The 15,766-nt window shown below is 45.3% G+C and overlaps 1 protein-coding gene across 1 annotated transcript in view; it reads left to right on the top strand.

Annotated features, from left to right (window-relative positions):
* Window positions 1–15,323, top strand: part of LOC137533493 (NACHT, LRR and PYD domains-containing protein 3-like) — a 77,306-nt gene extending 61,983 nt beyond the window's left edge. The window contains exons 6-7 of the mRNA XM_068254872.1: window positions 4,519–4,683; window positions 15,149–15,323. Of these exons, the coding sequence (XP_068110973.1) occupies window positions 4,519–4,683; window positions 15,149–15,323 (340 nt within the window). The remainder of the gene's footprint in view (window positions 1–4,518; window positions 4,684–15,148) is intronic.
* Window positions 15,324–15,766: the final 443 nt, after the last annotated feature.

Below are 15,766 nucleotides of genomic sequence, written 5' to 3'. Positions count from 1 at the left end.
TCGCCTGGGTCCCCCGATCTGCGCTCCTCCTCCAGCGTAAAGTACCAGGCAGCCAGCGTGCATATCATTAAGAGGCAGCGGGCGGGGGAATCACTCACCTCTTCCGCGTTCCATCGTGCGCTCCACTGACGTCACTTCCTGCAAGGCCGTCCAATACAGTGGGCGGCGTTGCCGGAAGTGACGTCAGTGGAGCACGCGATGGAACGCGGAAGAGGTGAGTGATTCCCCCGCCCGTTGCCTCTTCGTCATATGCACGCTGGCTGCCTGGTACTTTACGCTGGAGGAGGAGCGCAGATCAGGGGACCCAGGCGAGGGAGGGGGGGGTCCGACCCCCCTCCCCGCTGCTAGGCCCAATACCCCCTTTCTGCCCGCTACCCCTCCAGCTCGGCGGGCGGCCCCAGCGTCCATGCAGAGGCGGGTGCCGCCCCCCCAGATTTGCCGCCTGAGGCAAATGTTTCACCCCGCCTCATGAGCGGGCCGGCCCTGAGCGTATACTGGACCACTAGCTGGTAAGTCTTATTAATGTTTATTACCCTTCAGTGCTTAACCACTTCACCACTGAGGGGTTTTACCCCCTGACCACCAGAGCAATTTTCACCTTTCAGCGCTCCTTCCATTCATTCGTCTATAACTTTATCATTACTTATCGCAATGAAATGAAATATATCTTGTTTTTTCCACCACCAATTAGGCTTTCTTTAGGTGGGACATTATGCCAAGAATTATTTTTTTCTAAATGTGTTTTAATGGGAAAATAGGAAAAATGTGGGGAAAAAAAAAATTATTTTTCAGTTTTCGGCCATTATAGTTTTTAAATAATGCATGCTACTGTAATTAAAACCCATGAAATTTATGTGCCCTTTTGTCCCGGTTATAAAACCGTTTAAATTATGTCCCTATCACAATGTTTGGCGCCAATATTTCATTTGGAAATAAAGGTGCATTTTTTTCAGTTTTGCGTCCATCCCTAATTACAAGCCCATAGTTTATAAAGTAACAGTGTTATACCCTCTTGACTTAAATATTTAAAAAGTTCAGTCCCTAAGGTAACTAATTATGTATTTTTTTTAATTGTAAATTTTTGAATTTTTTTTTAATTACAAAAAAAAAAAATGGGGAGTGTGGGAGGTAATGAGTTAATTTTTTGTGTAAAAGTCATTTATTTGTATGTGAAAAATGTGTAGGGTGTAGTTTACTATTTGGCCACAAGATGGCCACAGTAACTTTTTGCTTTATTGCGACCTCCAAGCCTCCTTCCGGAAGCTTGGAGGAAGAATAAGGAGGCTGGACACGTGAGTTTCTTCTCACAATGATCGCGCTGCCCATAGGAGAGCAGCGGGTCATTGTGGGGCTTAGATCAACGAACGGGAATGGATTTTCCCGTTCATTGATCTCCGGGCGAGCGGGCGGCGGCGTGTTTACTAGCGGCGGGCGGCGTGTTTACGAGCGGGAGCGCGGACAGCGTCGGGAACGCGGAAAGTACGTGTTTCTCCGTCCCTGGTTTTTAAAGGATGGAAAAAGGGGCGGAGAAATACGTACGCGCGGGGGTAAAGTGGTTAAAGATATTTGATTGTTTATGTATTTCTTGCGCAATGTCCCTCCCCTCACTCTCCTTCTACTCGTCCTCCCACCTCACTACCTCCCTCACTTTCTACTACTGTTACCTCTCAATAAGCCCCCGCTTCCCAATAAAACAAAAATAACCCCCCCCCCCACCCTCCGGGTGTCCCCACTGTGTATATAGGTGCATGTATATAACAATAACAACAATAATATTTATATAGCACTTTTCTCCCTGGGGACTCAAAGTGCTGTGACCCTGCATTATGCAGTCTCAAAGGCTAGGGAAAAGAGGTGAGTTTTTAGCCTTTTTTTAAAGCTGTCCGGAGAGGGAGCCTCTCGTACTGATTGTGGAAGTGAGTTCCATAGAGTAGGGGCTGCATAGGAAAAGGCCCGAGCACCAAATGTTAAGTGTATCCTGGGAATAACCAGCTTCATCTTGTTGGCGAGCGGAGGGTGTGTGGAGGGGCATAAAGTTCCAATAGATCTGCTATGTATTTGGGTCCCATGTGGTGTAGAGCCTTGAATGTCAGCAGGCAGATCTTAAAATTGATTCTCCATTTTACTGGCAACCAGTGAAGAGTTTGCAGTACTGGGGTGATGTGTGAGCTGCGGAGGGCATTGGCTAGGAGTCTGGCTGCAGCATTCTGTACTAGCTGTAAGGGGCGCAGAACCTTATCTGTAGATCCGATGAACAGGGCGTTGCAGTAGTCTAGGCGGGAGGATACAAATGCATGAACCAGGGCAGGTAGGTCTTCAGCTGGGATAAGGTGTTTGATTTTCGCTATATTTCTTAGATGGAAGAAGGAAGACTTGACGACAGAAAGCAATCATAAAACCCCTCTTGAAGAAACCATCACTAGATCCGGATTCTGTAACCAACTACAGACCTGTGGCGAACTTACCATTCCTATCAAAAGTTATCGAGAAAGTAGTCGCCAACCAGCTGGAAGCCAGGCTTACAGATAACAACATCTTTGATACTTTTCAGTCAGGATTCAGGAAAAGGCACAGCACTGAAACGGCATTAGTCCGAGTAATGAATGATCTACTTACTGCAAGGGACAAGGGTGATTGCTCAATTCTGATTCTTCTTGACTTGTCCGCAGAATTTGATACTGTGGATCATGAAATACTAATCCAGCGACTGAAGAATTACTGTGGCCTAAGGGGTACTGTTCTTGGCTGGTTTCAGACCTTCCTATCTGGCAGGACACAGCAAGTATGTCTGGGCACACACTACTCTAATCCAGTGCCACTTCCCTATGGAGTTCCACAGGGTTCTGTACTATCACCATTACTCTTTGCAGTCTACATGCTCCCACTGGGCAAAATAATACAGAACTATGGCCTAGGATACCATTGTTATGCAGATGACACACAACTGTATCTGTCCTTCAAGCCTGGCACCCAAGACCCATCAGCATCCATAAATGCGTGTCTAGTGGATTTACAAAATTGGATGAACACCAGCTGGCTGAGGCTGAACTCTGACAAAACAGAGGTGTTGGTGGTAGGTGGTCCACACATGATGGATAAAGTTCAAAATGCTCACCACCTCAAACTAGCAACTGGGGGAGATACTGTACAGTATAAAGACTCTGTGCGAAACCTTTGGGTGATCCTGGATGGAAATCTAAAACTCAAACAGCAGATATCAGCTGTCGTCATGTATATATGTATATATACAGGGGGAAATACTTATGGGATTATATTTACACATTTGAATATACCCTCTCAACACTGCTTCCCGCTTCCCAATAAAACAAAAATAACCGCCCCCCCACCCTCCGGGTGTCCCCACTGTGTATATAGGTGCATGTATATGCACACATGTATACATGTATAAATACAGGGGGAAATACTTATGGGATTATATTTACACTTTTGAATATACCCTCTCAACACTGGGTCTCTTACCAATCGCCATGTCATTTTTACCATATCACTCCATTTTTTACCACCCCCTCTACTATGTGATCAACACGCCATTGCACAATCTACCACTCCAGTTTACCCCCACACTGCTGTACGCTCTATACATGCTTATGCCTACTACCACATGTATCAAAAGTTATTCCTTGCACTATTACTTTCAACCTGCAATACACTGTAACATTACAAGATATGATGTAATCCATTACTATGAATTTTTTTACCTGGATACTACCATACACCTGCAGCGTTCTGATATACCTTTGTCTCTGTCATCTTTCAGTGTGATACTCCGTTTGTTTAATGCCTGATGAAGCGGGATTGTGCCCGTGAAACGCGTTGCTCTTGGAGTATGTAAATAAATTGTCTTGAGTTTAAACGACAGCATCGTGTCTATTTGGGAGTGGTCGACCCACCACCGCCACCCGAATATTTTAAACATTTTAGCATATTTTATCCTTTTGGCGCCTCTGTACATCTATTTGTCAAGATATCCACCCTGGGTGGAAGGGTGATACACCCTCTTTTCCTTCTTCAGAGAGCGACATCTTATTCCTGAGTGGGGACAGGTCTAATCTCCCCACCTGCATATACAGTGGTTGCCTGAGCGGTAACCTGTGTTTGTGAGTATATTACTTACTTATCACCATTCCTCCTTGTTCCAATACATACTACACCATATCGGGCTCTCGGTATCTCTCTTTTACCTGTCCCAATAAAGTACTGCCTCTGTCCAGTGCTTCCTTGCCAGTGATAGCGTTTAGCGACCAGTGAGCTACAGTGCTTGGTACGCTTATTGGATTGCCTTGTGAAAACCTTAGGCTGACCTTTGACCTTGATTTTCACCTGGACTGAGGCCCGGCTGTAGACCCTGAACTGCTCACACTACAGAGGGACTTACCAAGCTGACACACATTGTGGTAGTCCTGCAATCCTGGGAACACTGCATGAGGGGCACGTGTTTATCTTCTACAATTTGATTTAAGTTTCATCATTTTTTCCCATTTTTCTTTTACTCCATAGCTTGAGAGGAAATGAGTTGAAACCCACTTGCTGCATCCACTTGGCATCGGGAATAAGAAATAACAGAACCTTGAGGACACTTGACCTGTCACACAACGATTTGGATGGGCCTCATTTCAGTGACCTTATGAAAGCTCTGGCAACAAGCAGGCTAGAGGAATTATAGTAAGTGTAACAGAACTTATTATTTTCTAAACTAAGATTTAAATATAACATTTATACCTTGCTATACTAATGTTTATACAATCCCTGATAAATAATTCAAACTAGATACACTTACTTCACCAGGCATGTCCAAAATCTGGATTGGGGGTTCAAAAGTGGCCCGCATAGCCATTTCTTGTGGCCCCCAAAGCTCTCTACAGTTGTTAATTCCATTCTTCCCACAGTTCATAGCTGAGGTGCCGCATGCAGGTGCCAGCAGCAGTAACAGCTACTGATTAGCAGCTGTCACTGTGCTAACTGCACATCATTTATGGGTTATTTCCTGTGGAAATGTTTTACAGGCATAGAGTACCTGACGGAAATTAGCAAAAATTGTGTTCTCGCTAGTTTGGCCCCCAAGCACTATTAAGAATGACAATATGGCCCTTAGCATAAAAAGTTTGGACACCCCGGTACTACACTGTCAAAAGGCTCAGTCGCCATGCCATCTGTAATACATTAAGATCTTGCTAAAAGACTAAGTAAGAATTGGAGTCGGGGTGGCTCTGCACCCTAGAGAAGAAACACAGGAGACACAAAGACTGGAGCCCAGTAGTGCAATATGTTTGAGACAAAAAGTTAGATTATAATGATATGAATGCTACTCACAAAGGAGGGTTGCAAGGGGCAACCGACCACAGGAAGCAGGTGGAGACAATTAACCTGACTCCACTCGGGGTGGTCCTAGCCAGGAATTTTGGATGCGGTCGCTCTCTTAGAAAAAAGAGAAACAGGTTTCCACCATGGTGGGACCCAACGGTGGTCTGTTTCCACCCCTCGGATCGAAGGAATACGGGGGTATATGCTTAGCACAAATGGGAGAAAGAGGCGCCCTAGGTGTGATAAAAGCGTTTAAAAACAGCTTAAAATGAAAAGATAACATGAGGTAGCTTACCTCAATGACGAAAAATCTCTGTAATTGTACAAAAGATTTTTTATTTAGCACAGGCAACACGTTTCGCGAGTCTGAGCCCGCTTCCTCAGGCTAATAAAAGTGCCAAATGAAAAATAACATATGGCGAAGGGAGCCTCCCTTTGCCATATGTTTTTCATTTGGCACTTTTATTGGCCTGAGGAAGCGGGCTCAGACCCGCAAAACGCGTTGCCTGTGCTAAATAAAAAATCTTTTGTACAGTTATGGTGGCCATACATGGTACAATAAAAACGTTCGATTATCCCGTTTATTTGATCTAAATGATCAAATTGAATTAAAGTTGAAAGTTGTAACGATGGGTGTCAACACGCATAGAGAATCTGATTATTAGTGATCTGCAGAATCACCAGTAATGCAGATATACACCAGATTATGAGTGATCTGCAGTATCACCAATAATCCAGGTATGTCTAACCTCTGGACACCTGAGATATGAGTGTTTGATGTAACAGTAGTACTTTGAGTGAAAACCACCAGCGGAGCTGGAGGTAAGTAGAAGAAGGGAATTCACCCCAGACTGTGGGTGAATCCCTATCGGCTAAAGGTTCCCTAGGAGAGGGGCCTAAGCCTGGTTACAGGATGCCCTGCTGCTAATATGAACAAACTTGCCCTAACTAGATGTGAGATCCTAGCTCTCTACACCCTAGTGGCGGGCTAAGGTAACGCAAGTACACAGTGCTAGTCTTGGGTGTGAGATCCGTATTCAAAACACCCTGGAACCAGTCTATCTCATAACATAGAATGATACAGTATCCTAGGCTTGGGTGTGAGGTCCGTAGTCACAACACCCTGGAACTAGTCTAAAGCATAACATAGCATTGAGACAGTATCCTAGGCTTGGTTGTTAGGTCCGTAGTCACAACACCCTGGAACTAGTCTAAAGCATAACATAGCATTGAGACAGTAATCTAGCTCAGTGTGAATTCCCAGGTCCTTCCCGGTTCTAACACACTGTAGGATCTGACTAAGGTCTGTGTGCTAACACATAAAGCATTCGCAACGGCAGACAACGCTGATCAGCGCCGCCCAGTCCCTTCCAGCCAATCCGCATCCATCCTGGGATCAGCTGACCAGGGGAGTCAGCTGATCCCTCTCTGCTTCCCATAAAGCTTCTGTCTCTCCGCGCGCGCGCGTGTATTCCTCAGCCTATGTGCACAGGAAGGCTGTATCAAATCAGACACATGTCGCCACGTGTAGACTGCCGGGTTGGACGCGGAAGTAGCCGCCACGCCGTCAGGGCACGCGGCGGCTATTCCGCAATCCTTCACAAAAATATATTTTTTTTCGATCAAGAAATTCGAACGATTATCCCGTTTTTTCAAGAAAAATCAGATTGGACATGCTGGAAAATTCTTTATATTCGATCTAATGGAATAATCGAACTAAATTATCTAATAAAAAAAATAATGAAAAATTGTACCATGTATGGCCACCCTTACAGAGATTTTTCGTCATTGAGGTAAGTTACCTCATGTTATCTTTTCAATTTAAGCTGTTTTTAAACGCTTTTATCACACCTAGGGCGCCTCTTTCTCCCATTTTTGCTAAAAGAATGCTAGAGAAGGAGTGCTGCTATTCCCAAGTAAACCCCAATAACGGAATCAGTCTGACCAAAGGAATACAGTTTAAAAATCCCACTACTGTATGTTGTTTCTGCTTTTTAAAGGGACTCCGAGCTCTGTTTAAAAATAAAATTTGAACTTACACGGGGCTTTTTCCATCCCAGCCCTGGTCGGGACGTCCCACGCCGGCCTCCTGGCTCTTCTCCCGGCGGCTGTCCGCATAGCGCGAACAGGCCGGGCCCCCGGGCGACACTGGCGAGTGTCGGGGCTTCTCCTTCCCTATACGTCACGAATGACGTCACACGCCGGCCGCCGCGCGTCATGACGGCGGCCGGCGTGACAGCACGGCGCATGCGTGATTAAACCGCGCATGCGCCGTGCTGTCACGCCGGCCGCCGTCATGACGCGCGGCGGCCGGCGTGTGACGTCATTCGTGACGTATAGGGAAGGAGAAGCCCCGACACTCGCCAGTGTCGCCCGGGGGCCCGGCCTGTCCGCGCTATGCGGACAGCCGCCGGGAGAAGAGCCAGGAGGCCGGCGTGGGACGTCCCGACCAGGGCTGGGATGGAAATAGCCCCGGGTAAGTTCAAATTTTATTTTTAAACAGAGCTCGGAGTCCCTTTAATATCCAGGGTACATTGGCTTTTTTTTTTTTACTTCTCCTGTCTTCTGCTGGCAGCCTTTGAAGTTCGCCGACCCCTGGATGAGTCAGCATCTTCTGCGCAAGCGCAGGCATGCAACAGTGCACAAATGCTCCCGATGATGCTGACCCCTGATGCGGACCCATTCAGGGGTCGCGATCTTCAGAGGCTGCCAGCGGGAGACAGGAGAAGACTGGATCGGTTTTATCTACTCACCTTAGTATCCTTTAAAGATGCTGTCAGGGTCTCTCCTGTAGCATGGTCTGTCGGTTGCAGTTCCACTGCAACCGAGCGGAACTGCAACCGAGCAGTTCTGACTTATCTGCTTGCATTCGGTTGCGCCTACGCAATAAGTCTCATCGTCATTTGTAATCACTCTGCAGTTCAGAGCAGCTCAGGATGCTGTCATGACTCCGCCTATTGCTTGCTACAGTTGAACTGCAGCCAGATAGCCCTGGATTTCCTACGTACATGTTGTTGCATAATATTGCATGTATTTGTTATGAGAGTCCTTCAGCTAGCACCTTGTAATCAAGCTGGCTCAGGATTGCGTAATTACCATTCAGCTGTGTGGAAATTTGCATGCCTGCATCCATTGGCTGATGTTGACATAAAAGTCTGCCTCCCATTTCAGACTCGGCCCGACATAGCGTACAGCTCCCTGAGTTGTTGCTGGGCCATTCATGTGAATTGTATATTGCATTGTTTAACTACTTTGGCCTCCTGGACGTACTAGCTACGCCCAGGAGGCCATGTGCGCTTCCGCACGCCCCCGCGGCCAATCGCGCGCGTGCACGCGCACTCCCGGCCCGCGGTTTGCTAGCCATGCAATCAGTGAATCGGGCTATGGGGCCCGATCACTGATTGCTTTCCCCCCGAGAAAAACCGTCAGCTTCGCACGGAAGCTGAGGTTTTTCTGTTCCTATTTCCCCCGACATCACTCTAAGCGTCCGTGTTATGCTTAGAGTGAAGTCATTGTAAACAAACTCATGGCTGCCATCTTGTGGCCAAAAAGCTAACTGCATGAAAATGCAAAAAAAAATTTAAAAATAGACCTATATGTACAAAAAAAAATTGATTTGCATCCCACCCTCCCCAAAATACCCACATAAAATGTTTAATAATTAAAAAAAAAAACATTTCAATTAAAAAAAAAAAACATAAATATTTACCTAAGGATCTAAACTTTTTAAATATCTATGTAAACATGAAATATTTCTATTTTTTTTTTTTATTATAAGCTTGTAAATAGTGATGGATGCAAAACAGAAAAAATGCACTTTTATTTCCAAGTAAAATATTGTCGCCATACATTGTGATAGGGACATAATTTAAATGGTGTAATAACCGGGAGAAATGGGCACATACAATACGTGAGTTTTAATTGTGGATCCATGTATTATTTTAAAACTATAATGGCTGAAAACTGAGAAATAATGCATTTTTTCAGTTTTTTCCTTATTCTTCCTGTTAAAATGCATTTACAGTAAAGTGGCTCTTAGCAAAATGTACCCCCCAAAGAAAGCCTAATTGGTGGCGGAAAAAACGAGACATAGATCAGTTCATTGTGATAAGTAGTGATAAAGTTATAGGCTAATGAATGGGAGGTGAACGTTGCTCGGATGCATAAAGTGAAAACGACTGAAGGCTGAAGTGGTTAATCCTGCTTCTTGCTTGTACGTTTGCCGTATCCACTGGGTTACAGTGAAGTCCTTCTGATCCTGATAGCTTGGATTCTGCCATCACCACGTTGGTGACGGGTAGTATTCCTGCTTGCCTTGTTCCTGAGGACCTAACTAAAGCAGCAGTTGCCATTAGTTACGGTCCTACCTGTTAGTCTTGTCTATGTCAGTGTGAATGTTTGCCGTCGCTGGGGCAGCGACTAGATTGGCGAAGCATTCCGTCTGTCTGTTGTTTGCCTTGTTAATTGTTATTACTTGTGCTTTAGCTAGTTTCTTGATAAATATATATGCAGATCTGCGATATATATTTATCCGTTAGTTGAGCCATTTGTTATTTTTCTGAATTAATGTGTATGACCTTAGCCTGTTACCAGACTCAGATTCTGCCTAGTCCATTGTACCGCAGCCATCTGATCTAATGTGTATGACCCTAGCCTGTTACCGACTACGGCTAGGGTCATACACATCGCGCGAAAATTCACACGAAAACGGCCATGCTAACAGTTAGCACTCTTTTGTGAATCAAGCCCATAGTCTTGAGTACACGCGCTGACTCAGAAGGTATACCCCCCAAGCATTACAGATGCTTTGTCAGGGCTCCCGGAACAGTATAGCCAGAGAGCCGAGAGAGCCAACAGAAGAAGGAGCGGTATGGCATGTGGCTTGGCAGGCAGTGGACAAGCGACAGGTGGACCCACAGGCCGGAGCCATGGGTGGTGCCCAAAGTGGCGACTAGTGACGGTTGGCGACAGGCAGGACACTTTGATCAAGCTTTAACCTCCCTGCCGGGTATCCCAAGCTCAGCTCGGGGTAACCTGCCGCGGAGGATTCCTCAGGCCCTGCTGGGCCGATTTGCATAATTTTTTTTGTTACACGCAGCTAGCACTTTGCTAGCTGCATGTAACTTACGATCGCCGCCGCTCCGCGCCGATTCGCCGCAACCCGCCGCATCAGAGGGTGCCCCCCCCCCCGAGACCCGTGCGCTGCCTGGCCAATCAGTGCCAGGTAGCGTCGAGGGGTGGTTCGGGACTCCCTCTGACGTCACGACGTCGGTGACGTCATCGCGCCCGTCGCCATGGCGACGGGGGAAGCCCTCCTGGAAATCCCGTTCAGAACGGGATTTCCGGATGGGTATATGCGCCGGCGGCGATCGGCGCATTCGGGGGGATGCCGCAGGGAGGGGGGAAGCATGTAGCTAGCGCTAGGCTAGCTACATGCTAAAAAAAAAAAAATACTGCCAAAAAACACCCTCCCTACCGTGCGCAGCAAATTTTTATAACGGCAGGGAGGTTAAAGGGAACCTGAAACGAGTAAAATTATTTAAAATAAACATATGATGTACCTGCAAATGAATATTACATACTTACTTCCCCTTCAGTTCCTCTCAGAAGCTCACCATTTTCTTCTTACAGTAATCCCTTCCAGTTCTGACAAGATTTTGTCAGAACTGAAATATACCAGTTGCTGTCAGTTATATATCAGCAGTTGCCAGTTACAACTGAATGTGCAAGGTAATGTCCATGTTTCCCTATGGCTCAAGTGGGTGATATTACAGTTTAACAGTGTGCTGACCAGGAAGCTGTTATGGGGTAATGGCCATTTTTAAAATGGAGGATGGAGAATACCATTGATCACAGTGGACAAATGAGACACAGGAGAGGAGAGATTGAGGAGTAGACTACACAGGATGTAAGTATGACCTGTGTATTTTGAATTTTTATTTTCAGTTCAGGTTCTCTTTAAAGGCAAAGAAAAAAAATAAAAAGTGCCAAGTCTGTGGTATGGTGTAGAATGTATGAATGAGTGCACACCCAAAGATAGCCCCTCCTGACATTATAAGCAGTCACTGACAACAGGGCACTACTTTTGGAGAGTATTAAGCCTCGTACACATGAGGTACAAATGTAGCAAGACACATAAAAAAAAAAGCAGCGACAGCTCATCACCAGGTCCCTCTGTGCAACAGCCGTACACACGGCGCACAGAGGGGCAGAGATGCGGCGGAAGCTGTCGCCGAAGGTTCCTCCCCCCGCCGGAAGCTCCGTCCATGGTAAGTGGGTTGCTGTTGCTAGTCCACATACACACAGCGGACTAGCGACAGTTGCGGCGAAGTTGCGGCGACAGCCGTGCCAATCACCTGGCGACAGCTCTGACGGGCGACGGTTCAGGGTGCGCGCCTCATACACACGGACGACCTGTCACTGCAACACGCGCGTGCCACATGGTTGCGACAACAGTTGTAGCCTGTGTGTATGAGTAGAGTTGAGCTGAAATTTTCGTAATTTCGCATTACTATAATTACGCATGCGAAATTTGCGTTTACGATGCGAAATTTGCGTAGCGAAATTGCCATTAAAATCGTAATTGAAAATACCGTAAGCGTAATTTTCAACGCGAAATTTCGCGTTTCGTTCATGCCGTAATTTCGCATTAAACGCTACCGTAATTTCGCGTTAAACCGTAACGCTCCGTATAATATAAAAAAGCCGCCGACTTTAAGGGTTAATAGCAAAGCCCCCTTAAATGCTAAGAGCCTCAAATTTGGAGAATATATTAAGGAGATCAGGAGGAATAAGAGGAAAAAATTTTTTTTCAAAAAGACCTTATAGTTTTTGAGAAAATCGATGTTAAAGTTTCAAAGGAAAAATGTAAACATTTAAAAACCCGCCGACTTTAACGGTTAATAGCAAAGCCTGCTTAAAGTTTAGGAACACCAAATTCCCAGGGTATATTAAGGGGATCAGTGGGAATAAGAGGAAAAAATTTTTTTTCAAAAAGACCTTATAGTTTTTGAGAAAATCGATTTTTAAGTTTCAAGGGCGAAAATGTCTTTTAAATGCGGAAAATGTCAGTTTTTTTTGCACAGGTAACAATAGTGTATTATTTTCATAGATTCCCCCAAGTGGGAAGAGTTTTACTTACTTCGTTCTGAGTGTGGGAAATATAAAAAAAAAACGACGTGGGGTCCCCCCTCCCAGACCTCTTTAACCCCTTGTCCCCCATGCAGGCTGGGATAGCCAGAATGCGGAGCACCGGCCGCGTGGGGCTCCGCACCCTGACTATACCAGCCCGCATGGTCCATGGATTGGGGGGTCTCGGAAGGGGAGGGGCAGCCAAGCTTTCCCCTCCCCCTCCGAGCCCTTGTCCAATCCAAGGACAAGGGGCTCTTCTCCACCTCCGATGGGCGGTGGAGGTGGAGGCCGCGATTTCCTGGGTGGGGGGTTCATGGTGGAATCTGGGAGTCCCCTTTAAAAAGGGGTCCCCCAGATGCCCACCCCCCTCCCAGGAGAAATGAGTATAGAGGTACTTGTAGTACCCCTTACCCATTTCCTTTAAGAGTTAAAAGTAAATAAACACACAAACACATAGAAAAAGTATTTTAATTGAACAAAAAACATAACCACGAAAAAAGTCCTTTAATATTCTTAATTAACCATTAATACTTACCTGTCCCTTTAAATAAATGATCCCACGCAATATCCTCGGAAATGTTCTATCAGTTACAATGTAACAAAGTTATTATGTAACAACTTTGTTACATTGTAACTACGCCGCACCCGACGTCACTCACCGCCGCCGCCGCCACCGCGTCTGCGCTGCAGGACCCGAGCTCTGAGCTATAGCTCAGAGCTCTCAAAAGCATCTTTGTATTTGGGCTCCAAGGAGCCCCATTGGTCCTTAGCAGACCAATGGGGTTCCTTCTGATTTGAAGGAACCCCATTGGTCTGCTAAGGACCAATGGGGCTCCTTGGAGCCCAAATACAAAGATGCTTCTCAGAGCTCTGAGCTATATAGCTCAGAGCTCTGTCGGGTCCGTGCAGGACGCTAAGTCCCCGCCGGCTCCGCTGCCCTCCCCGCCTCTCCCACATGTCACCCACATGTCACCCACATGTGGGTGACATGTGGGTGACAGATGTGGGCGGGGTGGACAGCGGGAGCTGCGGGGACTTAGCGTCCTGCACGGACGCGTATGCGGCGGCTGAGCGGCGAGTGGCGTCGGGTGCGGCGTAGTTACAATGTAACAAAGTTGTTACATAATAACTTTGTTACATTGTAACTGATAGAACATTTCCGAGGATATTGCGTGGGATCATTTATTTAAAGGGACAGGTAAGTATTAATGGTTAATTAAGAATATTAAAGGACTTTTTTCGTGGTTATGTTTTTTGTTCAATTAAAATACTTTTTCTATGTGTTTGTGTGTTTATTTACTTTTAACTCTTAAAGGAAATGGGTAAGGGGTACTACAAGTACCTCTATACTCATTTCTCCTGGGAGGGGGGTGGGCATCTGGGGGACCCCTTTTTAAAGGGGACTCCCAGATTCCACCATGAACCCCCCACCCAGGAAATCGCGGCCTCCACCTCCACCGCCCATCGGAGGTGGAGAAGAGCCCCTTGTCCTTGGATTGGACAAGGGCTCGGAGGGGGAGGGGAAAGCTTGGCTGCCCCTCCCCTTCCGAGACCCCTCAATCCATGGACCATGCGGGCTGGTATAGTCAGGGTGCGGAGCCCCACGCGGCCGGTGCTCCGCATTCTGGCTATCCCAGCCTGCATGGGGGACAAGGGGTTAAAGAGGTCTGGGAGGGGGGACCCCACGTCGTTTTTTTTTATATTTCCCACACTCAGAACGAAGTAAGTAAAACTCTTCCCACTTGGGGGAATCTATGAAAATAATACACTATTGTTACCTGTGCAAAAAAAACTGACATTTTCCGCATTTAAAAGACATTTTCGCCCTTGAAACTTAAAAATCGATTTTCTCAAAAACTATAAGGTCTTTTTGAAAAAAATTTTTTTCCTCTTATTCCCACTGATCCCCTTAATATACCCTGGGAATTTGGTGTTCCTAAACTTTAAGCAGGCTTTGCTATTAACCGTTAAAGTCGGCGGGTTTTTAAATGTTTACATTTTTCCTTTGAAACTTTAACATCGATTTTCTCAAAAACTATAAGGTCTTTTTGAAAAAAAAAAATTTCCTCTTATTCCTCCTGATCTCCTTAATATATTCTCCAAATTTGAGGCTCTTAGCATTTAAGGGGGCTTTGCTATTAACCCTTAAAGTCGGCGGCTTTTTTATATTATACGGAGCGTTACGGTTTAACGCGAAATTACGGTAGCGTTTAATGCGAAATTACGGCATGATACGACTGTAATGCGAAAATTACGCGAAAATTACGCTTACGCGAAATTTCGCGAAATCCTTCTTCATTACGATTATGTACTTACGGCCATAATCGTAATTACACTAATTACGCGAAATTTCGCAAAATCGTAATTAGGTCATTACGCTCATCTCTATGTATGAGCCATTACACATAGAAACTACAGATTTGTTTACTGCAGCAGTAAATTACAGCCCTACTGCTCATAAACTTTACTACAGTTAAACAGGCAGGTGGAGATATAATAAGAAACTATTTTTAATATTTCATATGTCCGTAACAAAATGTGAAATAAAATGCACTTATAAAAAATGAAACAATCATTGTTAACTTTATTGTGCCTTTTATCTGTGACATATTGGAAATTATGACACTAGACCTGTTAAGTTATCTGCATTCTGTATTAAAAAGAACTTACAGCCAACTGTTTACTTTTTTTCTAGTTTAAAAAATACTAAACTAAAGGAAACCTCCTGTGTCCACCTAGCAACTGGAATAATGGGAAATCAGACCCTGAGGAAACTTGATCTGTCTAATAACAATCTGAAGGGTCCTCATTTCACAAACCTGATGGCAGCTTTGTCTAGTCCCAGATGCAAGATAAGGGAAGTACAGTGAGTATAACACATCTACACAATATTGTCACTCATGACAGGAGAATTAAGCTGGCCATAAGCTATATCAACCACACCGCTGACCAACACTGCAATTGGCATTACAATTGACATCGTTGAGAACCAAAATTGCTGATTCCGTAATGTAATTTGCACAGCCAATGGAAAACACAATTTTTGCTTAATTAGATGTTTTTCTCTAATCAAATGCCTAATTGGTAAAAAAAATGTGTATAGTGTATGGCCAGCTTTACTGTGACTGTTGTGCAAGACATACACCATACCATGCACTATATAATTAAGGTAGATCCTGAGTGGACAATAGACAATATTTCAGCAGAAATCTAGTCTAATATCAATTGGGCTAATATTGGGCAAGTTCAATCAATGATTAATCAAGAATTCAGTGGTAAATGCTATAGTGCTAATAGATTTTTGTTAGATTCT

The sequence above is a fragment of the Hyperolius riggenbachi genome, chromosome 9 (assembly GCF_040937935.1).
Source record: "Hyperolius riggenbachi isolate aHypRig1 chromosome 9, aHypRig1.pri, whole genome shotgun sequence".
Taxonomy (NCBI): domain Eukaryota; kingdom Metazoa; phylum Chordata; class Amphibia; order Anura; family Hyperoliidae; genus Hyperolius; species Hyperolius riggenbachi.
Note: the sequence above shows the minus strand (reverse complement) of the source record. Positions and strands in the feature narration are given on the sequence as shown.